General features: G+C 40.9%; 1 protein-coding gene across 2 annotated transcripts in view; it reads left to right on the forward strand.

Annotated features, from left to right (window-relative positions):
* The first annotated feature begins 7,659 nt into the window (after nt 1-7,659).
* NRBF2 (nuclear receptor binding factor 2) overlaps nt 7,660-25,819 on the forward strand; it is a 37,367-nt gene continuing 19,207 nt past the window's right edge. The window contains exon 1 of one of the 2 annotated variants that reach the window (XM_043596442.1): nt 7,660-8,309. In XM_043596442.1, the coding sequence (XP_043452377.1) occupies nt 8,064-8,309 (246 nt within the window). In that variant the 5' untranslated portion in view covers nt 7,660-8,063. The remainder of the gene's footprint in view (nt 8,310-25,819) is intronic. The other variant, XM_043596444.1, reaches the window with a different exon arrangement.

Genomic DNA, 25,819 nt, shown 5'->3' on the forward strand with positions numbered 1-25,819 from the left:
AAATAGGTGGCACAAGATTCATGGTCATAAAATCAAAATTTGATGTTCTTTATATTACTTACTTTAAGGCTTCTTATAAGTGAATATATGAAGAAAGTACATTTAATATACATATCTAGGGGTGCCTGGCTGGCTCAGTCAGTAGTGTGCAACTCTTGATCTCAGGGTTGTGAGTTCAAGCCCCACGTTGGATGTGGAGTCTATTAAAAAAAAAAAAAAAATATATATATATATATATATATACACACACACACACACACACACAATGGTTTTATTTATTTTTTTATGTTTATTTCTGAGACAGAGAGACAGAGCATGAGTGGGGGAGAGGCAGAGAGAGAGAGGGAGACACAATTAGAAGCAGGCTCCAGGCTCTGAGCTGTCAGCATAGAGCCCAAAGCGGGGCTTGAACTCACAAACCATGAGATCATGACCTGAGCCAAAGTCGGTCGCACAACAAACTGAGCCACCCCGGCACCCCCACAATGATTTTAGAAAGTGTAATCAATGATTAAAAACAGAGTAGGAGATAGGGGTGCCGGGGTGGCTCAGTTGGTTAAGCATTCAGCTTTGGCTCAGGTTATGATCTCACAGTCCATGGGTTTGAGCCCAATGTCAGGCTCTGTGCTGACATCTCAGAGCCTGGAGCCTGCTTCAGATCCTGTGTCTCCCTCTCTCTCTGCCCCTTCACCACTCACACTCTGTCTCTCTCTGTCTCTCAAAAATGAATAAATACTAAAAAAAATTTTTTTAATAAAAAAAATAAAAACAAAAATAGAGTAGGAGAGTGGACAACTGGCCAAGACTCTCAAAAAGTAAATGTCACAAAAAAAAAAAAAGTCAGGATTTATCTAGATCAAAAGGAAATTAAGAGAATTAAGAGACATAACTATTATATGCAAGATGTGGACTTTGATGGGATCTTGACCTGCTATAATTCTGGCATTTTGTGGGCAGTTGGGGAAATCTGACTATGGTATAGGTTGATGTTAAGGAATTGATGTTAATTTTGTTATGTACAACTAAAGTATTACAGAATAAAGTAGGGAAAATGCTCTTATTTTTTAGAGATGAATACTAAAGTAATTAGAGGAAAGTAAAATATTATTTATAATTTACTTAAAAATTTTTAGCTAACAATAGATGGAGAAAATATGGTAAAATGTTAACTACCAAATACAGAGTTTGTATATACTGGTGTTCGTGATACTATTATATTTGAAAATTTTCATATGTGATACAAAAAGTGCATCTATGCAAAAAAAGCTTTGTTTATACAATTACAAAATGTATTTCCTATGTAAGTACCATGCGCTGTGCGCTGATTGAGCCACTGGATCTCCTAAAATATACTTCCTATAAAACACAGACAATAATTACGATTTAATCGAGTAGGATATTTACTCTGTCATAATTGAAGAATTTAAGAGAGTTCTGTAAATTATTTCACCACTGTAACCAAAAATTCTCCAATTGGTTTATTTCCCCGATTATTTTTCTCCCTTCCCCCAACACCCAAACTGGAAAAGAATAGTGTGATCAACATGGCAGTCAAGCCATGGAAGTCAATCAGAGTCCCTCAGGTTTTAGAACTGGTGAGAGAGAATTCGGCACGGAATAACCTAAGTGTCTGGTCAAGGCTGAAGACTGGCCAGCCTCCAGGTATGCTATGAAAATTCTCTGGCCGTAGTCCCAAGGTCCTAACATCTGAGGTTTACCATTCTCCCCACAGTTGCTTCTGGACTGAATGTCAACAGCATATGATGTAAACATGTCAGGATAGAAAGTACAATGTATTTGTCATACTTTCCTCCCTCCCCCTTCCTCCTTCTCCTCCTCCCTCCCTCTTCTCTCTCTCTCCGTTTCTCTCTTTCTTTCCCTTTCTTCCTGTCTTCTTCTGTCTTCTTCTTCCTCCTCTTTTCTCTTTCTCTCCCCCCCGCCCCCCCATCCTCTCCCTCCCTCCACCCCCCATCTCCCCTGCCTTCTTACTGTTTGTTTGTTTTAGAATCATTTGCTACAGGATTCTAAGAGGGTTTTCGAGTTCCCTGAAGGGTGGGGAAAGTACAATGACTTGTGGAAAGACCATCTCAGAAGTAAAGAGTACAGTGAAAGTGAGAGGTAAAATATTCAATTAGTGGTAAAATTCTTATTTTGTCTGTACCACTTTGCTATGACCCCTTCCTTCCCTGAAGCCCTTACATGTCTTCTCAGAACTGTCAATCAAAGGTCTCCTGTACTAGTGCTGCTTAGGTAGAATGGCAGCAGGAAGCATGGACACAGAGGCACTAAATAGGTTAACAATGGACTTGAGAATTTTGACAACCTTGGAAAATACTTTTTAAAAGGAAGCTGGAGGCAAATCTTTCCTAGAAACTTAAGGAAGAAAATTCTGCCTTATGACTTCAATCATTTCTTCTCTACCATTCAGTTTCTAAGTCTCCCCTCATCTATATTTATTTAAGAGTAACCAAACCTTATCATCTTCCAATATCTCATGATTCCCTTAATCCCTTCTCAATGTGGGACCCCTCCGTTTGAAACAAAGTCCACATGAATCAGCACTTTGCCACAAAGGGTCAGAGCAAGAGGTAGAAATGGAAGTTTGAGGTTGGTGTAATTGGGGGTGGTGACTATAATGGTTGAAGAGAATTTGATTATACATGTCTCAGTGTTCTGAAGTGCTTATAAAAAATATATAGGGGGGAGTGCCTAGCTGGCTCAGTCTGTAAAGCATGCAAATCTTAATCTCCAGGTTGCAAGTTCAAGTCCAACATTGGGTGTAGAGACTACATTAAAAACAAATTAAAGGGGCGCCTGGGTGGCGCAGTCGGTTAAGCGTCCGACTTCAGCCAGGTCACGATCTCGCGGTCCGTGAGTTTGAGCCCCGCGTCAGGCTCTGGGCTGACGGCTCGGAGCCTGGAGCCTGTTTCCGATTCTGTGTCTCCCTCTATCTCTCCCCCTCCCCCGTTCATGCTCTGTCTCTCTCTGTCCCAAAAATAAAATAAAAACGTTGAAAAAAAAAATTAAAAAAAAAAAACAAATTAAAAACCGTGTGTGTATATACACACACACACACATATACATACACACACATGCACATATATATACATATATATACATATATATATATATATATATGAAAAGGGTTTCCTTCATGCCACCACAAATAAACACAGAAGTTATTTTTTCTATATGGAAACAAAGGGGCCCTGCTGGTGCACCAGCAGATACATAGTCCAAGGACATTTTGGGATTCTGGAGAGTTCTCTTCTGCTCCCTTGTTTGACAAACACTAACCTAATACAAAGTTGGTTGAATCATTGCCTTTCTGCCTTTATTTGACTGACTTTTCCCAGGTGTCAGCTTACTGGGTAAGAAACCTGCCCTGAAATTCTACTTTCCTTGGCCTCTCCTCTGTTGAACTTTGTTGAATAGAATGCCTGACTCCTGCCTAACTTGGCTCCCTTCATCCTGGCTCACGCTGAAGCAACTGGACAGCTTGGCTCAGAGTCCGAGGAGTTAGAGCCTGCCACTTCACAGCTACCCTCCCCCTCCCTCACAGAGCCTGTTCCTGCCCAGTCTGGTTTGTGAATAGTTCTTGGCAAATACCCTGGAGGAGGACAGAGCCACTAACAATAGAAACTCCCTTTTTAGCTTGACTGGCTGGGTACTCAGGACCGTGAATTTAGGAAAACCCAAAATAACCTGTGTAATTACAGTGGGTTACCCTAACGGTCTATTTCTGCTATTACCAACATTCAATGTCAATCCAGTAGATATTCAGCGGCTTGTAGCAGAAAGAGTACTGGGCTTAAAGCCAGACAGACCCAGATTTCAGACCTAGTTTGGCTACTTAGCCATTTTATGACATTGGGCAAGTCACTAATTTGAGCCTGTTGGAATTGAATGAGCAACTGTACATGTAAGTGCTTGGAACCCTGCACAGTGTTCTACAAAGTTAAATCCATTGCTTTTGAGAAACGGGGATAAAAAAGTTTCAGGAAAAAGAAGAAATTTAAATCTTCAAGAAGCACTTGAATCAACTTGAAGCAAGATAGTGTTTACCCTCTGTTCAACATCAAGCTCAGTCTTAAAAACAGACATCTAAAACTATAGTTAGTTTTCATTTAAAGTTGAAGGCAGTCCTACTTTTGTTCATGATGAATCTGGAAAGGGGAAGAATTTGGTGGCTCCTTTGAAATCAAGGAATGACGAAGCAGGAAGGTAAGTCCTCATACCAAGCAATACAGGAAAGAGGGTTATCCACTTACATGCTAACTGTTCCAGCCAAGTGGTTTTCTCTGAAATTTAGCCATTGTTTTCATTATTTAAATTTTGATTTTATGTATAGTGAAAGAGGTTGGTTCTTCAGACTAAGACATATTTTTGTCCCATATCACTCTTGTTCATACATAAAAAGGTAAACATAAATGAAAGAAATTTGGTTAAAAGTTTTCTTTTCTCCTCTTTTTTAAGTAGGTTCCGTGCCCAGTGTGGGGCTTGAACTCACGACCCTAAGATCAAGAGTGGCATGCCTCTGGTTAAAGGTTTTCTTTAAAAACATTTTTTTTTACATTTATTTATTTTTGAGAGACAGAGCACAAGTGAGGGAGGGGCAGAGACAGAATGAATCCAAAGAGAGAGACACACAAAATCCAAAGCAGACTCTCTGAGCTGTCAGCACAGAACTGTGAGATAATGACCTGAGCTGAAGTCAGACACCCAACCGACTGAGCCACCCAGGTGCCCCTCTGGTTAAAGGTTTTCTAAGGCAATGCAACTTCATCACAACTGCCACCTGGCTGTCAGTGATTATAAGATCGCTTTATATGTCCTCAGACATAGGAAAATAGGGAAATTACAACAGTAAGCACCCATCTACCTGCCGCCCTGCTTGGATACAGAACAATTCCCCATCTAGTTGGGACTTGCCATCACGTCTGGAAGTACCTTTCAAGGACGTGTGAGAAGCACCTGCCACAACCACTTAAATACCCATTGAGGGCATGTCAGTGGTTCTGCCATAACCATGCTGGCTCCTCACCCTCCTGGGCCCTTGCTGGCTGCTCCTGACATTGCTGTGCTGATGATCTGTCCTCGGCCTGCAGACTTGGTTGCTGCCTTGCACCCAGCACTGTTGCTGCTGCCCCTGCTGCTACCCTTGTTATTGCCCCTTTGGTGGCCCTGTAGGTTTCCTGACTACAGAAGAGACTGTGCTTTGGGTGGATTCACTGGGCAGTCTATAAACGAAGCAGGTGTGGGAGGCATATTGGACTCCCTTTTCCACGGTACAATCAGAGCCCCCCCCCCCCCCCGCCCCAGCACCTCAAGGACCATGTGAAGCTTCCTGATACTAACCTTATCCTGATGCCCTTTTCCATGGAGTTCCTGTGCTGAGCAGAAACAACAAAGGTAGAGAAGATGGAGCAGGAGACCAGAAGGGTCTGCTCTCCTCTCCTCCTGTAAATGAGCACACCAAAGGCTTGTAACTACACAAACTTTTGAGGTTATCAATTGAAGCTCCTACTCGATGCAGGAATGCCCTCTACAGAATCTCTGTCAAATGATCCTTCTATATTTACTTGAACTGTTCCCAAACTAGGGAAAGCATTATTACAAAGCCCCAGTGAACGTCCTCACATATCTTTATTTTCTATAATTGTGCTAGTATTTCTATAGGAATTGCTGAATCAAGGGTATGCACATATTACATTTTGATAGCAGGGAACAGATTGTGCATGTGTTCCACACATAGGTGTTATAGTGATTTATACAAACTTAGGGCATGGCAGTCACAGGAAGACAGATTACAGTTCAAACAAAGGAAGAATTCTCTAATCATTAAAAACACACCACAACAGGCGTGCCTGGGTGGCTCAGCTGGTTAAGCTTCTGACTTCAGCTCAGGTATGATCTCAGTTTGTGAGTTAGAGCCCCACATTGGGCTTTCTGATGTCAGCATAGAGCCCACTTCAAATCCTCTGTCCTCCTCTCTCTCCTCCCCCTACTCATGTGTGTGCATGCTCTCTCTCTTAAAAATAAATAAACATTAAAACAAAAGATTTTAAAAAACCCATCTGTTTTGATTGGAGTAGTAAGCATTCAAGAAGAGACTGAACTATCATGATGCTATAGATGGGTATGAGATTAGAGCAGGTAATATATAAGGAATATCTGAAATTGAGTCTTGTGGTAAATTCTGGAACCTCTCCAATGTGGCAAGTCTGTCACTGGTGGGCCATTTAGGAATGGATTCTTTAACATGAGATACATTTTCCAGGTGAGCCAGAGAAAGCAGAAAGCTTTGCAGCTTTTAAATGTTCTTCCAAAGCCTCTGGCCCCATTTTGCGAGTTGCAGCAGAGACCTAGTGTGAGCTCTTCTCATCTGACTCAGTAATAGGCATGTCCACTATGTTCCCAGCCAGAAGAGCCTGAGGATTTCTATAACCCTCCACTGATGGTCTCAGGAGATAAATGGGCTTTTCCCAATAGGCAAAGAATTTGTCCACGTGTCTGAAGGAATACATACCTCCAAGTAGTGAAAACAGCCATTGGCAAGCTTCAAGTGCAGCTGCTGTTTCCCAAATTTCAAAGGAATCAGCTGGGATAGCTCTAAAGTCTTTGCAGGCCTGCAACCTTTTCCTTTGATGACATGGCCATGTCCCCAATGCTCTTCATAGCCTATGACTGGTCAGGTCAACAGCATGACAGCAAGTGGCAGAGAACAGGGCTGGTGGATACAATGTCTGTCTCACCACTTGGCTGTGTATATCCATCATGTCCTCTCTTTTGCTGATCTGAAGTTTCTCTCAAACACTGGTGAGTGCTTGAATACATCATATTCTCCTTCCTTCCTTGTCCATCTGCCACTGAAGTTTCCTTTAGAGGTATTAAAACTGTCCACTAAACATCCACTAGTTATTAGTGCAGTAACATGAATTTACTACCCACATTTATGGTTTATCAAGAAAAGTTCTGCCTCTGGATTTTACTGCCTCAAAGGAGTCTGTAATAGGATTCTTTGCCATATAACAAATTATCTCAAACTTACTGGCTTAAAACAACACTCATCCATTATCTCACAATTTCCATGGGTCAGGAGTTTGGGCATGGCTTCAGTGAGTCCTCTGCCCAGGATCTCACAAGGCTGCAATCAAGGTGTACACCAGGGCTGTGGTCTCAGCTGAAGCTTGGGGTCCTCTTCCAAGCTCACATGACTCTTGATCAAATTCATTTTTTTGAAGCTGTGCAACTCATGGTGCCTCTATCACAGCTCCCTGTCTGTTCCCTTTACAGCATAAATCACAACTAATTTTTTTGTCAGTGAATTCCTTGACAGAAAGAACCTAGCACAGTGGTTTAGCGCACAATTGTTAACTTAATCAAGTATTATATTTGGCTATTTGTAATCCATATTATTTTATTAGTTTGCCAGCACCTTGAGGGCTGAGCCCATAATTATTTGTTTCCCTAGTCCAGGGCCTGGCTTAGCGTTGCTCAAATCTGATTTTTGCTTTTGCTTTTTTTTTTTCTTTAACATTTATTTACTTTTGAGAGAGAGCAAGTGAGGTAGGGGCACCGAGAGGGGTACAGAGGCTACAAAGCGGGCTCTGTGCTGACAGCAGAGAGCCCAAAGAGGGGCTCTGACTCACAGACCGCGAGATCATAACCTGAGCTGCAGCCGCAGGCTTAACGCACTGAGCCACACAGGCACCTCTCAAATCTGATTTTTGAAAAAATCAATCAGGTACACGAATAAAGGTGAGGACTGGAGAGCAAGAGAAGGCGTAGCAATCTGAGGGATTTGGGGGGAAAAAAAATCATGCTGGAAGAAAACCTGAGAGGCCAAGAGCACAACTCAGCCATTTTACTCAAGTTTCAACAAGGCTGCCCAACCCCGCGTGACGTCAGAGAAGACTTCAAGCAGCTGAAGATACGCCTCTCGCGAGAGGAAAGATAGCCCGCGAGCGAGTGTACGCCAGTCTGGCCCCGCCTTCCCTGAGCCCCACCCACTCCCCGGTCCTCACTCCCACCTTGACCAGCCACGTGTGACGCCATGACGCATGCGTGGACGCGGCGCGGGGGGTGGGCCCGCGGCGCGCCACCGGAGGAGGAAGTGGTGCGGTTGTTGCTCCCTCTGCGCCCACTGCTGGCTCCCGGGGCGCGGAGAGGGGCAGCTGCCGCCGCCGCCGCTCCGTCGTCCTGCTTACTACTGTTTCCCTCCATGTGCTCCGGCGCCGTCGCTCCCCTTCCTCAGGCCGCCGTTTACCCCGGGGTCTATGGAAGTAATGGAAGGACCCCTCAATCTGGTGAGTAGTCCGCTGAGGGTCGTGTCCGCCCTCGGGAGCCTTTGCTTCAGGAGTCCTGTCGCGCCTCCAGCGTGCTGCTGACCCTCGAGGCCCGGAGGCGGGTTTGGCGGGGGGTGGTCCTGAGGGGTGGAGGAGGGGGGCAGGCGTGGTCCCACATCGGCTACGCGAAAGGCGCCCCACACGTTGCTCCCTCTGGCATCCCCGGGAAGCTATCACGTCTCATTTCCCGGCTCCCCGAAGCGTACCCTGCTGCAGTGCAGTGAGTGAGGGGCTTCCACCAGCCGGGAAAGCCACCTACTCTTCAGGCTAGAGGAAATGCTTCCACGCGCCACGTAACCACCTCTCTGCAGCCTGGAGGGGCACTGAAGCCGGCCAGCGCAGCAGTGGTGTGAAATACTGGTTTTAACTTCTAATACGTAGGGTCTGAAGTCTCAGCTTCATTACGGTGGAGAGTTGGAGTAATACCCCCTCTCACCCCCTTCTCTTCCTCCACCCATTCATTTCTCGCCTACGTTCAGATGCATAAACTGAGGATCACCCTTCTCGAATAAGTTGGAGACAGCTGGAAGAAAACAGGGCGGTCCCTGATTTTAGCTCCGTTTCATCACTTTAGGCATCGTGAAAATACGGTAGATGTTTGCCCCTTCAGAAAAAGCGCTCATAGGCCATTTACTTATTACTGTAGGCTTTTCTGATGATCTCATTAAAACAGAAACGAGAAGCACGAGTTCTTTTCTGACTGACCACTGCATCTTTTGGTTTCCTAGAGGGTACCTATTTTGGTTACTTAAGATTCCTTAAGGTTGTAGCCAGACAGGAGGAACTTGTACAGGTACAGGTTTGCATGCCGTTCACTTGCGCTGGTGGGCGATGTTGGCATTGGGGAAAGGGGTGTTTGGAGAATTCGTTTCTCAGGTTGGAACTCTGAATCCTAGTGTCGTGGAAGACCCCCGGCTTCATTTAAACCATTCTATAGAGAAGCAATGGAGCACGGTGGCTTAAGACTATAGATTCTGGAGCTCTACCGCTTCGGTATCAGTTCTGGCTTTGACACTTAATAGCTGTGTGACCTTGGGTACATTTGTTGACCTCACCCTCTTTCCTGGTTTGTTGTGAGGATTAAAGGAGTAAATAGGTGTAAACAGTACCTTGTCCCTAGTACAGTGTAAGAGTTAGCTATTATAGTAATCAGACCATAAGCTCTTAATTTAAAATCTCATTTGTAAAATGAGGTTTGGATTTGCTGAGCTTGAAAAGCCTAAGATTCTAGGACCTAAAGCTGTTTTTCCCAAATGACTGGTGCCAGGTTAGCTGCTCTGAGAAGCGCCTCCTAGTTTTAAGTTAAGCCCACCCCCACTGGTAAGAGTTGTTTACACTTAATAAGAATTGGACTAGATTTGTGAGTTTTTAAAAACCAGGGACACATCTTGCACTTCTTGTTTTTAAGGTCACATATAGTTTACAGTGAAATAGAATGGGTGGCTCAATACTGAAACTTCACAGGAATATTATCAGAAATAACCAGCAGTTTACAGAGTGCTTCAAAGTTCAAGTGTCCTTGCAAAATGACCATTGGTTCAGTTCCAGTTAGCTTCACTTTATTTGGCCAGAGGCTGCAGTATATACTGAGCCAAGTGCCCCACTAGTGTATGGTAGCTTGTGAGAAGACGGCAGCTGGGTGACAGTTGTAGATGGGGCAGCAGAATCACCAGTTTAGGAAAAATTAGTTAAATGGTGACAATAGTATTTTTATAGAGGAGAATTTGGGAAAGAGCCTCGTTAAGCAGGCTAGGATAAAATGTATGTGGACAAGTATCAGAAATTTGGCATCTTGAACTCTGAAACCATTTGAGATTTGAAAGATCTGAGTTGTAGCCGAGCCTTTAGAAGAGAACAGTTGAACAGAGATTAACATTTAACTTGAATCATTGGAATTGTACTTGTAAATAAGTACCAGTGGCAGGCCTCAGAATTTGTCACTCAGTTTTACAAGACTGTTTTTGTTTGTTGGTTTTTGTTTTTTGAAGGTGATCACTTTTTTTATGTCAGTTAAACAACTTAGTATCAAGTTGACTGAACCTGAGAAATAGTTCTCAATACTAGGATTTAATGAGTACCTTTGAAAATCCCAGTAGTTTATACAGGCTTTTTTTTTTTTTTTTAATTTTTTTTTTCAACGTTTATTTATTTTTGGGACAGAGAGAGACAGAGCATGAACGGGGGAGGGGCAGAGAGAGAGGGAGACACAGAATCAGAAACAGGCTCCAGGCTCTGAGCCATCAGCCCAGAGCCCGACGCGGGGCTTGAACTCACGGACCGCGAGATCGTGACCTGGCTGAAGTCGGACGCTTAACCGACTGCGCCACCCAGGCGCCCCTATACAGGCTTTTTCTAATGACATTATAGTGTAGTCCAGATTTGTTGTATAAGGACTTATTACAGTACCTAGATTTATAAATATGTGTTCTCAGAGCATCCTTGGAATTTAGGAAGAACTGCTTTGCAGTTCTACAGAGAAATAAGCCTAGACTGAGAGAAATTAAGTAATGACTTAGATCAGTGGGTCACAACTTATTTTAGTATCATGACCTTTTCTAGCAGTACTTCTGAATTAATGTACAGTACTCACCATTTTCATTTCAATATGTTCCTTATATTGAACTGTGGATTCTGTGTCATTTAGTGTCTCTGCTTTAGTGTTGATTCTCTTCTGTTAGGTTTGGAGTAAAGGCCATATAGGCTTAACTGCTGGTAGTAGATTTTTAAGATACAGAAAAGACTGGTTCAACTTAGTCATTTTTTAAATTTATTTTTTAAATGTTTATTTTTGAGGGGGGCGAGGGGCAGAGAGAGAGACAGGATCCGAAGCAGGCTCTGTGCTGACAGCAGAGAGCCAGTTGCAGGGCTTAAACTCATGAACTGTGAGATCATGACCTAAGCCACCCAGGTGCCCCCAAAATAGTCATTTTAATATGTAATACAGACATTGTATTCTAGTTCTCTTGTTTTTGAAATTGGACAAACGAAAAATAAACTAAATCATATTTCCATCGTTGGGGGGAATAGCTAGTCTTTGGACTGAATAAGTTTTGTTTCATCAGTTTTTTATTTCTTTTTGTGAATTTTTAATATGGAAAAATTGTAACTTGTAAAGTTACTTGGTGTATATTTAGGCCTTTCTTTCCATTTAATTTTGGCAAAGTGGGTGCTGTGCTGGTAGCAAATGTCAAAACTTGTGTGACATAATTTGTAGTTCTTTAATTTGTTTACTGCCTATTTGGGAAGTGATGTCAGACTAATTTACACATGACTGTTGCTCATGCTTTGCTTACCTACTCTGCAGGCTCTGAGAACAGGGTCCATGTGACTGTGGCCACAGTTGTATGTTTTTGGCCGTATTAAGGGTGCCGAGAATGTTTGTTGAGTAACTGAGCTTCTCTCTAGAGTGGTCAGTTCTCATCTAAGACAAGGAATCCAATATCATGTTTCACAGAATGGCCTTTTACATACCTGAATTCTTTGTAATTATCATATCTTAATTATGTTGGCGGTAAAATCTTTAAGGTAAAAATGAGGCTGTTTTGAATCACTTCCTTGTTGCCCTGAAAAATTTCAAGGAAAGTTCATCCTGTCACAAGTTAGGTGGGGCTCAATGGAAGGACTGGGGAAAGGTGGTAGAGCACTAAGACTTACCCAGCAATTACTAAGTGCTGGGATTGGCATCAGGCACTTTATGTATACACTTGACCGTTTTTAAAAAATATTTATTTTTGAGAGAGCACAAGTGGGGGAGGGGCAGGAGAGGGGGACAGGATTTGAAGCTAGCTCTGTGCTGACAGGCTGACAGCAGTGGGCCCAATGTGGGGCCGGAACTCAAGAACCACGAAATCATGACCATAAATGAGAACATAATTTAAATATGCCTCCATTGTATTACCAGTATTTGTTTCCATGACCCTAACAGTCTTTATTTATTAAATGTTTCACATTTTTATTTAAATTCCAGTATCACATAATAATAGTTTCAGGAGTAGAATTTAGTGATATCACTTACATATAATACCTAGCGCTCAATCACAAGTACCTTCCGTAATACCTGGCACCCATTTCGCCCATCCCCCTCCCACCTCCCTTTCAGCAACCCTCAATTTGTTCTCTATAGTTAAGAGTCTCTTTTATGGTTTCCTTCCTTCCTTCCCCTGTGTTCATGTGTTTTGTTTCTTGAATTCCACATATGAGTGAAATCCATATGGTATTTGCTTTTCTCTGGCTTCTTTCACTTAGCATAATACATTCTAGCTCCTTCCACATCTACGAGATTTCATTCCTTTTGATGGCTGGATAATATATATACACGATATTCCAGTGTGTGTGTGTGTATACATACATACACATATACACCACATCTTCTTTACCCATCAGTCGATGGATATTTGGGTTCTTTCCATAATTTGGCTATTGTCAGTTTGCATTCCCACCACCAGTGCAAGAGGGTTCTCTTTTCTCCACATCCTCACAAACATCTGTTGTTTCCTGTGTTGTTAATTTTAGTCATTCTGACAGGTGTGGCCTGATACTCATTATAGTTTTGATTTGTATTTTCCTGGTTATTGATATTGAGCATCTTTTCATGTTTCTGTTAGTCATCTGTATGTCTTTGGGAAAATGTCTGTTCATGTCATCTGCCTATTTCTTAAAACTGGATTATTTGTTTTTTAGGTATTGAGTTTTATAAGTTCTTTATATATTTTGGATATTAACCCTTTATCGAATACGTCATTTGCAAATATCTTCTCCAATTGCAGAGGTTGCCTTTTAGTTTTGTTGATTGTTTCCTTCCCTGGGCAGAAGCTTTTTATCTTGAAGTCACAATAGTTCATTTTTGCTTTTCTCTTGCTTCTGGAGATGTGTTTAGTAAGAAGTTGCTATGGTAGATGTCAAAGAGATTCTTGCCTGTGTTCTCTGGGATTTTCACTATCTCTTGTCTCACATTTAGGTCTTTCATCCATCTTGGTTTTATTTATTTTTAAATTTAATCTTTTAATGTTTAGTTTTGAGTGAGTGAGTGAGTGTGAGAGAGAGAGAGAGAGAGAGAGAGAGAGAGAGAGAGAGCGCGCATGGGGGGGGGCGGGGAGAGAAGGAGACACAGATCTGAAGCAGGCTCCAGGCTCTGAGCTGTCAGTACAGAGCCTGACATGGGGCTTGAACTCATGAACCACGAGATCATGACCTGAGCTGAAGTTGGATGCTTAACCAACTGAACCATGCAGGTGCCCTGATTATTTTTTTATTTTTTTAAGTAGGCTCCACGCCCAGCACGAAGTCCCACGTGGGGCCTGAATTCTGACCCTGATCGAGACCTGAGCTGAGATCAGGAGTTGGACACTTGGGGCGCCTGGGTGGCTCAGTCAGTTGAGCATCTGACTTCAGCTCAGGTCATGATCTCACAGTTTGAGCCCTGTGTTGTGCTTTGCACTGACAGAGATTCCCTCCCCCTCCCCCTCCCCCTCCCCCTCCCCCCCCCCATTGTGCATGCATGCATGCACACACTATCAACAATAGCCAAAGTATGGAAAGAGCCCAAATGTCCGTTGATGGATGAATGGATAAAGAAGATGTGGTATATATATACAATGGAGTATTACTTGGCAATCAAAAAGAATGAAATCTTGCCGTTTGCAACTACATGGATGGAACTGGAGGGTATTATGCTAAGTGAAATTAGAGAAAGACAAAAATCACATGACTTCACTCATATCAGGACTTTAAGAGACAAAACAGATGAACATAAGAGAAGGAAGACAAAAATAATATAAAAACAGGGAGGGGGACAAAACAGAAGAGACTCATAAATATGGAGAACAAACTGAGAACAAACTGGAGGGGTTGTGGGAGGGGGAATGGGCTAAATGGGTAAGGGGCACTAAGGAATCTCCTCCTGAAATCATTGTTGCATTATATGCTAATTTGGATGTAAATTTAAAAAAATAAAAAAATAAAAACCCGACAGTAGGAATTTAAAAATAAAAGTAAATATAGCATAAAAAAATAAACATTAAAAAGAAAATTTAAAAAAAAGAATTGGACACTTAACTGGCTGAGCCACCCAGCCATCCCTCATCCATTTTGAATTTATTTTTGTGTATGATGAAAGAAAGTGGTTCACTTTCATTCCTCATGTTGTTCAGTTTTCCCAGCTCCCCAAAGACTTTACTAATAGTCTACTGTTGACTGGAAGTCTTACCAATAACATAAACAGTAACACGTATTTATATGTTATACATATTATGTACTGTATTAACAATAAACTAGAGAAAAGAAAATAGTAAAGTCATAAGGAAAATACTTTATAGTACTGCACTGTACTTATTGAAAAAATCCATATATAAGTGGACCATGCAGTTCAAATCCATGTTGTTCAAGGGTCACCTGTGTTATTTATCTTCTTAGTAGCTGTTATTTCCCCATTTTACTGATGAAGACATTGACATGCAGAATAAGTGGTGACAGAGGGATTTGAACGCAAGGTTCTCATTAAAATATTGGTCTTACTATTAGATCAGTGTTTGCCCACGTTTTTTGACTGGGATCCACAATTAGAGATTTTTACATAATCAGTACACACATACATATGTATATACTACGTAGAGCTGTCACATTATGCATGTCTCTTGGGATTGTGTAAAATGCAAGGGCCCTCATAAATTTCACCCAAAACAAAAAAAGCTGAAACTGAAACATTATGATGCCATAAATGTATGTCTGTGTGTATATGCACATATATAGAGTATATATATATATATATATATATATATATATATATATAAAATACTGTGTATCATGCACTCTAATATTTACTAAGATTTTTTAAAATGCTGGTTTTGGGACGCCTGGGTGGCTCAGTCGGTTAAGCGTCTGACTTTGACCCAGGTCATGATCTCACTGTTCCTGAGTTCCAGACCTGCATCGGGCTCTGGGCTGACAGCTCTGAGCCTGGAGCCTGCCTCGGATTCTGTGTCTTCCTCTCTCTGCCCCTCCCCTGCTTGTGCTCTGTCTCTGTCTCTCAAAAACAAACAAATGTTAAAAAAAAAAAAAAAAAAATTTTAATGATGGTTTTGACTCACTAAATTGATTTCAGAACTCATTGGTGGATTGTATCCTGTAATTTGCCTTCACAGCAGCTGGCGGCAGTTCTGAAAAAAAGCAACTGAAAATGAGGTAGAAAAAAAGATGCAGCAGAGCTGCATGTGGGAGAAGTTGATCCTTAGACTTAAAATCAAAAATAGGTCTTGGCCTTCTCTAACACTTGAGCAGTTATCTTAAGTGTGATTGCATTATATTAGTTTGACCGAGGTCAATTCAGTACTTAACTCTTAGGAGATACTACTTGCCTGTAGGAGACTTACAGTGAATTGATGGTGGAAGGGAGAGTGAATGCGACTTCTCCGTTGCTCTCTATTGAAGACCCTACCACAAGGTTCAAGAGTACATTATATTTTCCTCTGCCTTTTTGATACTGTGTTTGGTATGGTGTTCCTTTTCTTGTCATCTTTACATACACAGCTTTCCCCAGGGACATGGAAATAATTAAATGGAAAGTAATAGAAAGTAACACTGTTTTCCTTTGGGGAAAAAAGACAATATTTAATCTGTATTTAAAGAAAATTTTTTTGAAGTTTATTCATTTTTGAGAGAGAGGGAGTGAGCAGGAGAGGGGCAGAGAGAGAGAGAGGGATACATAGAATCAGAAGCTCCAGGCTCCCAGCTGTCAGCACAGAGCCAGACACAGACGGGACTCGAACTCATGGGGCTCCAACTAATGGGGCTCCAACTCATGGGGCTCCAACTCATGGGGCTGGAGCTCACGAACCGTGAGATCATGACCTGAGCTGAAGTCGGACGCTTAATGGACTGAGCCACTCAGGCACCCCAATCTATTTCTGAAACAGCATGTGGAAGTAGAAGGTACTTCTTGGTGACTGCAGTCATTAAGTGATCTAGTTTTAGCTAGGATTTTCATTGGTTGCAGGTGATGAGAGCCACTTCAGATTAGTTTATGCCAAAAGGGATAATTTATTGAAAGGGTAATTGATTGGAATCCAAAGAAAGGTGCAGGAAGGGCAGGGCTACATTGCAGGTAGGTCTAAGAAAGTATGGGACCCAAGGCTTAAAGATGATCAGATTCTCCCTCTGCCACTTCAGGCTTGACTGCTTTATGTCTCTGCAGGCTTAGTTAATTCCTGAATGTCACAGTAGTTAGAACCACTTAAAACTTTCTTGACATAGTCTCTGTCCCTAAGTTTGAAAATGCAGTGGAATGAATTCTTTAGTGTCCAGGGGATGAGGTAATTAAGAATATGGCAGTTTGCACAAGAATCATATTGATTGCCTGGAAGAAGAGCAGTTCACAGAGACCAGTGGGATGTGTGTAAAGGGTTGGCTCTTCTGAGGAGGATTCAGCAAGGGAGGAATCTGTACAGGGCACACAGTAAGACGTTACTGTTTTACTTTTTATAAAGGTTTTAGAACATTTTGTAGTAGCGTGCTTTCATTTTTTTTAAAACTTAAAAAAAAATTTAAGTTTATTTGAGAGAAAGATAGAGAGAGGGAGAGAGAGAGTATGAGTATCCCAAGTAGGCTCCACACTGTCAGTGCAGAGCCCCATGCAGGGCTCCAATTCACAGACTGTGAGATCATAACCTGAGCCGAAACTAAGTCGAATGCTTAACTGACTGAACCACCCAGGTGCCCCTTGTGCTTTCATTTTTACTTGAGAGGGAGTAGGAAAATTCTGATTAACATGTCCTAGAGATTGGGTGGATGAAATCGTGAATGAAGTAAATGCATCAAAGACCAACTCTTTTTCTGTATATATGTATATCCATATATATAGTTATTTTAAATTTTGATGCAGAATTTGATTCTGATATTTTTCTGAAATACAGTAATGTTCTGTCAGCATTTTCCAGTCTTTGGTTTTGTTACCAACTTTTATTTTGATTTTTTATTTTTTTAATGTTTGTTTTTAAGAGAGAGAGGGGCGGAGACAGGGTATGAGTGAGGGAGGGGCAGAGACAAAGGGAGACACAAAATCCAAAGCAGGCTCCAGGCTCTGAGCAGTCAGCACAGAGCCTGATGCGGGGCTTGAACTCATGAACCATAAGACCATGACCTGAGCTGAATCAGATGCATAACCGTCTGAGCCACTCAGGTGCCCCTGTTACCAGCTGTAAACATGACTTCTTCCATTCTTCCCTGCAACTTACCATTCATTCCCTCGTCCAACTAACCAACAAATATTATGAGTAACTACCTTCTTGTCAGGTACTGTTCTGGACCTCAAGGACTTAACAGTGAATAGGACAAAGTCCCCAATTCTTACAGAACTTTCATCCCATGTCTCTAGTTTTCTTTCCATCTATTGTATCCTCTTTCTGTATTTTCTTTAACATCTTAAGCATAGTTGCTTTGAGTTCCATGCTGTTAATTTCAACATGGATTATCTCTGGATCTGTTTTCATTGTCTTTGTCTTTATTATCAATCACTTTTTCCTACTTCACATGATTAGTAAGGTTATTTTAATATTTCATGCATTGTGGATGATATGTTGTAGAGACTGAAGTTAGCATCTTCCTCTAAAGAGTGTTTTGTTCTGGTTGGCGGTTAAAATACTGGCAGATCACCGTGATCCATCTAAACTTGGTTTTAGGCTTTATTAGGGTGGGTCTATTTTAGTTTTACCCATAATGCCTAGAGTGTGATTCTTACTCCTGGGGCTGACCTTTCTGGGTTCTCAACTGAAAGTCTCCGGTGTTGACCAGCATCCCTATACTCTTCAGGTCTAAACTATAGCCTGTCTTCCCAACATCGTGTAGCTTGTGAAATGTCTGCTTAGAGTGTCTGCTAGGCCTCCTGGAATTATAACCTGGTGCATGTGCAGCTTAGACGTTGGCTACAGACCTGAAAGGACTTTTGTATGCATATTTTTAGGTTGTCGTCTTCAGTGTAATTCTTTTCAATCCTGGACCCTCCTCAAATTCCAACCTTTTTGCTCTACTCTTCATTTCTTTTCCCCAAGTAGATACCACCTTCTGCTTGGGTTTTGTTTTTCTGCACTGCATTTTGGAAAGTGCTCTCAGAAAGAAAGCCTCACCTTGCACTTTTTCCTTTTCTTAAAGTTGTAGCCTTCTGTTATTTTTTGTTCAGTGTAAAATGTTGTTTTTATATATTGTATCCAGCTTTGTAATTGTCTACAGCTGGAGGGTAAGACAATGCTTAGCTTGCTCATCTCCATGAGAATTCAAGAGGTTCTCAAAGCAAAATTACATCAGTTTATTAATAAACTCTAAATGCCAGAAAGTACCTAAATATGAGATTATAGTATCATGAAATCTAATACTTACTCGGTGATAGGGTATCACAGTCTTACAAGGATTGGCCAGTCACTGCTTTCCCTATTTAAACATTATCTATTTCTAGGGGCATCTGGCTGGCTCAGTCAGTAGAGCACACAACTCTTGATCTTGGGATTGTGAGTTCAAGCCCTATGTTGGGAATAGAGCTTACTTTAAAAAAAAAAAAAAAAGATTTATTTCTAAATAGAATTTGAGGTAGCTTACAATAAAAGACAAAGATGCCATACTATTAGTATATGAGATATGAGTTATACAGCAACTTATTCCAAAATTTAGGAGCTTAAAACAGCACACATTTGTTTTCTCATAGGTTCTGTGAGGCAGGAATAACGATATGGCTTAGCTGGGTCCTGCTTCAGGATTTCTCATAAGACTGCCATCAAGGTATCATCTGGGGCTGTGGTCCCATTTGAAGGCTCCACTGGGGCAGGAGCTGCTTCCAAGCTCACTCACATGGCTGATGGTAGAATTCAGTTCCTTGAGGACTTTTGAATCAGCTTTTGAATTATGCTATTTGGATTCAGTTCCTTGCTGGCTGTTGGCAGACTACCCTCAGTTCCTTCCCTGAGAGCTTTTTGGTAGGGCAGCCTGCAACATGACCCTTGGCTTTATTAAAGTGAGTAAGGGAGGGGCACCTGGGTGGCTCAGTACCCTAAGCCTCCTGAGATTGAGCCCCTTGTCAGCTCTGTGCTGACAGGTGTGGAGACTGCTTGGGATTCTCTCCCTCCCTCCCTCCCTCCCTCCCTCCCTCCCTCCCTCCCTCCCTCTCTGTTTCTCTCTCTTTGCCCCTCCCACCTCTCCCCAGGTCTCTTTCTCTACCAAATCAACATTTTAAAAAAGTGAGCAAGGGGGGAGTGAATGCTACCAAGGTGGAAGCCAGTGTCTTTTGTAACCTAATCAGAGAAGCAACATCCCCTCCCCTTTGCTGTATTCTATTCCTTAGATGCAGGTCACTAGGTTTAGTGCACATTAGAGGGGAAGAGATTACATACGGGTATGAATACCGGAAGGCAGGCGTCATTGGGAGCTATGATATAGCTATGATATAACTGCTTACCAACAGTTGTTGATAAAGAAGTAAAGAAAATAAAATCAACAAAGAATATCAAGAAAATATAATTTTGTGGAACATCAAACTAATAAGCTGCACAGCAAAGGGAATCATTAACAAAATGAAAATTGAAAAGGCAACCTGCTGAATGGGAGAAAATATTTGCAAATCATGCATCTGATAAGGGGTTAGTGTCCAACAAAATACATAAAGAATTCATACAACTCAATAGCAAAAAGAACAAACAGTCCAATTAAAAAATGGACAGAGAATCTGAAAAGACATTTTTCCAAAGGAGACATCCACATGGCTAACTGGTACGTGAAAAGATCCTTAATAATCACTGATCATCAGGGGAATGCATATCAAAGCCACATGAGATATCTCTCACCTATGTTAGTGTTTATTTTTGAAAGGGGAAGGAGGGGCAGAGAGAGAGGGAGACATAGAATCCAAAGCAGGCTTCCAGGTTCTGAGCTGTCAGCACAGAGCCTGATGTGGGCTCACAAACTCACAAACAGTGAGATCATGACCTGAGCCGAAGTCGGATGCCTAACTGACTGAGCCACCCAGGCACCCCTCTTCTCACCCATGTTAGAATGGCTAATATCAAGAAGACTAGAAATAACAAGTGTTGGCTGGGATGTGGAGAAAAGAGAACCTTGTGCACTATTGGTGGGAATGCAAATTGGTGCAGGCACTGAAAAACAGTATGGAGGTTCCTCAAAAAATGAAAAATAGAGACATCATGGGGCACCTGGGTGGCTCAGTCAGTTAAGTGTCCAGCTTCAGCTCAGGTCATGATCTTGTGGTTTGTGAGTTCAAGCCCCACGTCAGGCTCTGTGCTGATGGCTCAGAGTCTCGAGCCTGCTTTGGATTCTGTGTCTCCCTCTCTCTGCCCCTCCCCTGCTTGTGCTCTCACTCTCTCTCAAAAATGAGTAAACAGTAAAAAATTAAAAAAAAAAAAGAAAAAAGAAAAATAGAGATATACCATATGATCCAGCAGTTCCATTTCTGGGTATTTGAAGAAAACAAAAACACTAACTTGAAAAGATATACAGACTATTGGTAACAACCAAGATATGAAAATAAGTGCCCGTTGATGGATGAATGGATAAAATGTGGTATTTATATAATGAATATTATTTAGCCACAAAAAAACCCAGAGTCTTTCCACTTATGAAACATAAATGGAGATAGAGGGCATTATGCTATTTGAAAAAGTCAGAGAAAGACAAATTTAAGTGATTTCACTTACAGATGGAACTTAAAAGGCAAAACAAAACAAAAACCCAAACTCATAGATAGATTGGTAGTTGCCATGGTGACTAAGGTTAAAATGGATGAAGGAGGCCAGAAGGTACAAACTTGCAGTTATGAATAAGTCCTGGGATGCAATATATAACATGGTGACTATAGTTAATAATACTGAATTACATATTTGAAAGTTGCTAAGACTGTAGACCTTAAAAGTCTTGAGCAGAAGAAAAAATTTTTTTGTAACAGTGTATGGTGTATGATGTTAAAAGACTTACTGTGGTAATTGTTTTGCAATATATACAAATATCAAATCATGTACACCTGAAACTAAATAAATGTTTTATATGTCAACTATACCTGAGTTAAAAAAATATATCCTATGGGACACAGCTACTAATGATTAGTTAACTGTGACCTATTAGAATGATAAAAGATAATTAGGACAGAAAAGAAAACACCATTTTTTTTTTTTATTTTTAAGTATAGTTGACATAGTGTTATATATTAGTATCAGGTGTACAACATAGTGTTTTGACAGTTGTATACATTACTCAGTGCTCACCATAATTAGTCACCATCTGTCACCATACAATGTTATTAGAATATTATGGACTTTATACCCTATGCTGCACTTTTCATCTCTGTGACTTATAAGTGGAAGTTTTTATTTCTTAGTCCTCTTTACTTCATCTGTCAACCCACCCTCTTCCCTGTATTTATGAGTCTGTTTCTGTTTTGTTTGTTAGTTTAGAAAACACTGACTTTTATGAAAGATTTATACATTTTTATAAGAAATCCAGAGGGTTAAAACAGACAAAAAATTGAGCTCATTTATTTACCAGCTAGGGAGATGAAAATGAGTTAATGGAGTTGAAGCTCTTGAAGAGTGTTACATTGCCTTTTCTGTCTAACAGTTTCCTGGTCAATATTGATACTTTAAGGAAAAAAAAAAGCTTAATTTGGTCAGTACTCAAAATAGATGCATTCTTAAACATTAAATTGAATTGTTAGTGAAACCACTCAAAGACCTGGAGTGTCTTTTATCCTTTCGGAATGAATATGAAACATTAAGATAAAGCCTTTTCCATAAATCTTACTGCATCTTGAAATACTTGGCAAAAGAAAAACGTGTTAACAGAATTAAAATATATCAGTGCCCAGGGGCACCTGGGTGGCTCAGTCAGTTGAGCATTAGACTCTTGATATCGGCTTGGGTCATGATCCCACAATCATGGTGGGATGAGCCCCTTGTTGGGACCCACCCTCACTGTGGATCCCATGTAAGATTTTCTCTCTCTCCCTCTCCCTCCCTCTTCCCCCGCCCTTAAAAAAATTAAAGATATATATATATATATATATATATATATAGAGAGAGAGAGAGAGAGAGAGAGAGAGAGAGAGATCTACATAGATAGATATAGATATATATATGTATATGAGTGCCCAAACTGCTTTTAGAATCTCTCACCAACATTTTCCATTTCAGTTGCTTTTTGTTGCTGTTTTGAGTTACTGAAGAAACATAGTTATGGACTTAACATTTAATGGCTGTGATTCTACCAAGGACAGTATTTAAAGAGATCAGTTTTAAACTAGAGATTTGTTTTAAATGTTTGTTTATTTTTGAGGGAGAGAGACACAGAATCTGAAGCAGGCTCCAGGCTCTGAGCTTACCAGCACAGAGCCCAACATGTGGCTCGAACTCATGAACATGAGATCATGACCTGAGCCGAAGTTGGACGCTTAACCGACTGAGCCACCCAGGTGCCCCTAAATTAGAGATCTTTAAAATTTGTTTTAAAAATAAGAGGTATTAAAAATAATCATAAAAATAAGAAATGTTACCAAGATAATTTTCCTATAGTATCTTCAGTTAGGGGAAAAAAACAAAACAATTTAGTCTAGTCTCCCCAACTATATATTGTGAACTTAATGTCAGGGATTGCCATGGCTTTTATTGTCTTTTAACTAATTTTCACTGTACTCTCATTTTAGAGATGGGAAAACTCAGGCAGAAAGTTAAGAAAGCCAGTTTCATGTGTCTAATAAGTGTTCAAGCTAAGATTTGAATCTAGGCAGTCAAGCTCTGTACAGAGACTCTGCTTGCTGGGTGTGTAACAGGAGCTTAGTAGGAACTGTATTTTATTATTATTTTTTTTGAAGTTTATTTATTTGGAGGGCAGGGAGGGGCAGAGAGAGAGGGAGAGAGAATCCCAGGTAGGCTTCTCTGTGCTGTCAGTGCGGATCCCACAAACCGGGAGATCATGACCTGAGGCGAAATTAAGAGCCTGCCTGCCGCACAACTGACTGAGCCACCCTGGCACCCCTGCATTTTTTTTTAAATAGGGAATTTGATTGCTGTGGTGCCAGATAACCTAGAGTAGGTGTGTATTTTTAAATGAGATGTAACTCTTGAATTGGCAGAGTGATCAGAGCTTGAACTTTACATGGGAAGGTTTTAGGGAAGTCAGGACAGGTATGAGATCCTATTCTCACCACTTGAGAACTTTTTGTGTGTTTCTTTGGTATTTAATAATTTATTCTGTTATTATGGAGCTTGAAGTTTATTTAGGGAGTTGTACTTCATAGTACAACGTAGAAAGTGGTTAATATCATCAGAGGCAACCTCAGAGAGCATCTCTTCCTGCTTTGCAAAGGGTGTCCCAGAGCCAGCAGCTTCAGCTACATGTGGGTAGAATCTCGACCCCCTGTTCTAGACCTACTGAATCAGTCTGCATTTTAACCAGATCCCCAGGTGATTTGTATTCCACTAAAACTTGAGTAGCACCGATATAGTCCATGTCTATCATCTTACAGGTTCATCACCTGTAAACAGACCCTGAAGGATGAAATAATTTAGCTGGTTAGTGGCAGAGCCAAGACTTGTGCCCAGAGCCCTGGCTTCAGGATAGGGCTGGATCTGCACTTTGCTGTCCACAGTTAGGAGATACTTTGGAATTTCAGAGGTTTGTCTCTTATGTAGGGCTTCTTTCAAAGCTCAGAAAGGTTAAGGCACATGCAAATTCACCCCTTCCTTTGTGGGTTCCCCCCCACACACCTAGAACCTTGTTGATTGCCACTTGCTTTAACTATATTATCAGAACACATAGAGAAATCATGTTGATTCTAACTTAGTTTTCTTCGTGTATATTCTCTTCCCAAAAGATCTGTGTCATTTCTAGGTACCAAAAGATACTCCTGTGTTCAGGACGTATTTTATGCTCTGTTAAAAGTATTTTAAGCCCCTAGCCATTTCTTTTACCCATCATTATTTTCAGGAATAAATTAAGACTTAGGGACAAAACTTGTTTAGTTATTATTTGAAGAGTAAACAGCCTCTGAAACAGTTGAAATGGATGATCTTGCTTTTAAATAGTGTTGTGTCTTCTGACATAAATAGAAGGGAAAATGTAAACAAGCATGCATTGCTGATTTCTACTTATGTCTTCACCTCTGTTTTACATTGAGTGCGATTTGCAAACATGCCCAGAATATTTCTACTCTGTTGCAAAAGTGATTCTCTGAAGTATTTTTATGAGACATCTGTGGCACAGTTTTTGAAAAGCATTCAAGATAAATCACTTTACACCTGACAGAACAGATTTGCTTTTTGCTTTCTTAAAAAATTGAGGTAAAGGGGCGCCTGACTGGCTCAGTTGGAAGAGCATGCAGCTCTTGATCTCTGGTCCCGAGTTCAAGCCCCACATTTAAGTTAAGGTTACTAAAAAAAATAACAATAAATAATGATTTAAAAATTGAGGTAATACACATAGCATAAAATTTATCCTTTCTCATTTTTAAGTACACAGTTTAGTAGCAAGTATATTCATTTGTGCAACAGGTCTCCAGAACCTTTCACCTTATAAAACTGAAACTCTCCACCTTAACTCACTTTTCTCTCCACCCCCTGGCAACCACCATTTCACTTTCTGTTTTTATGAGTTTCACTACTTTAGATATCCATATAAGTGAGATCATATAGTATTTGTCTTTTTGTAACTGGCTTATTTATTTTAATTTTTTAAAATTTATTTTGTGGGGGGTGGAAGAATGTGAGCAGGGGAGGGGCAGAGAGAGGGAGAGAGAATCTCAAGAAGGCACCACTCTGTCAGCACAAGTTCAATGCGGGGCTTGTACTCCTAAACTGAGATCATGACCTGAGCCAAAATCAAGAGTGATGCTTAACCGACTGAGCCACCCGGGTGCCCCTTTTATATTTTATTGTTAACATAATGTCCTCAGAGTTCATGTTGTAGCATGCATCAGAATTTCCTTCTTTTTCAAGGTTTAATAATAATTCTATTATATATGTATGTATATACATATATAAATATACAGAGACATTTGGGTTGCTTCCACCTTTTTTTGACTGTTGTGATTGATGCTGCTATGAAGATGGGTGTACAATGCTTTTTACTTTTTTTAAAGCAGCGTTTCTAAATCATCTGTGAGTTTGTTAGTGAGGAAAACTACCTAGTTAGAAAAATTGACTTTGATCATTTCTGTCTTGTTCCTTGTCTGCTAACTGTGGAACCTTAGGTCAGATATGTCTGCTGCACATCCTCATGTAAGAAAGGGAATCACATTCATAAAGTTGTAGTAATTCTTTTTTTCTTTTTTAATTTTTTTAAATGTTTATCTGTTTTTGAGAGAGTGCAAGCGAGCATGAGTAGGGGAGGGGCAGAGAGAGAGAGAGAGAGAGAGAGAGAGAGGGAGGGAGGGAGAGAGAGAGAGGGAGAGAGGGAGAGAGGGAGAGAGGGAGAGAGACATAGAATCCAAAGCA

Source organism: Prionailurus bengalensis, chromosome D2, assembly GCF_016509475.1.
Source record: "Prionailurus bengalensis isolate Pbe53 chromosome D2, Fcat_Pben_1.1_paternal_pri, whole genome shotgun sequence".
Classification (NCBI taxonomy): Eukaryota; Metazoa; Chordata; class Mammalia; order Carnivora; family Felidae; genus Prionailurus; species Prionailurus bengalensis.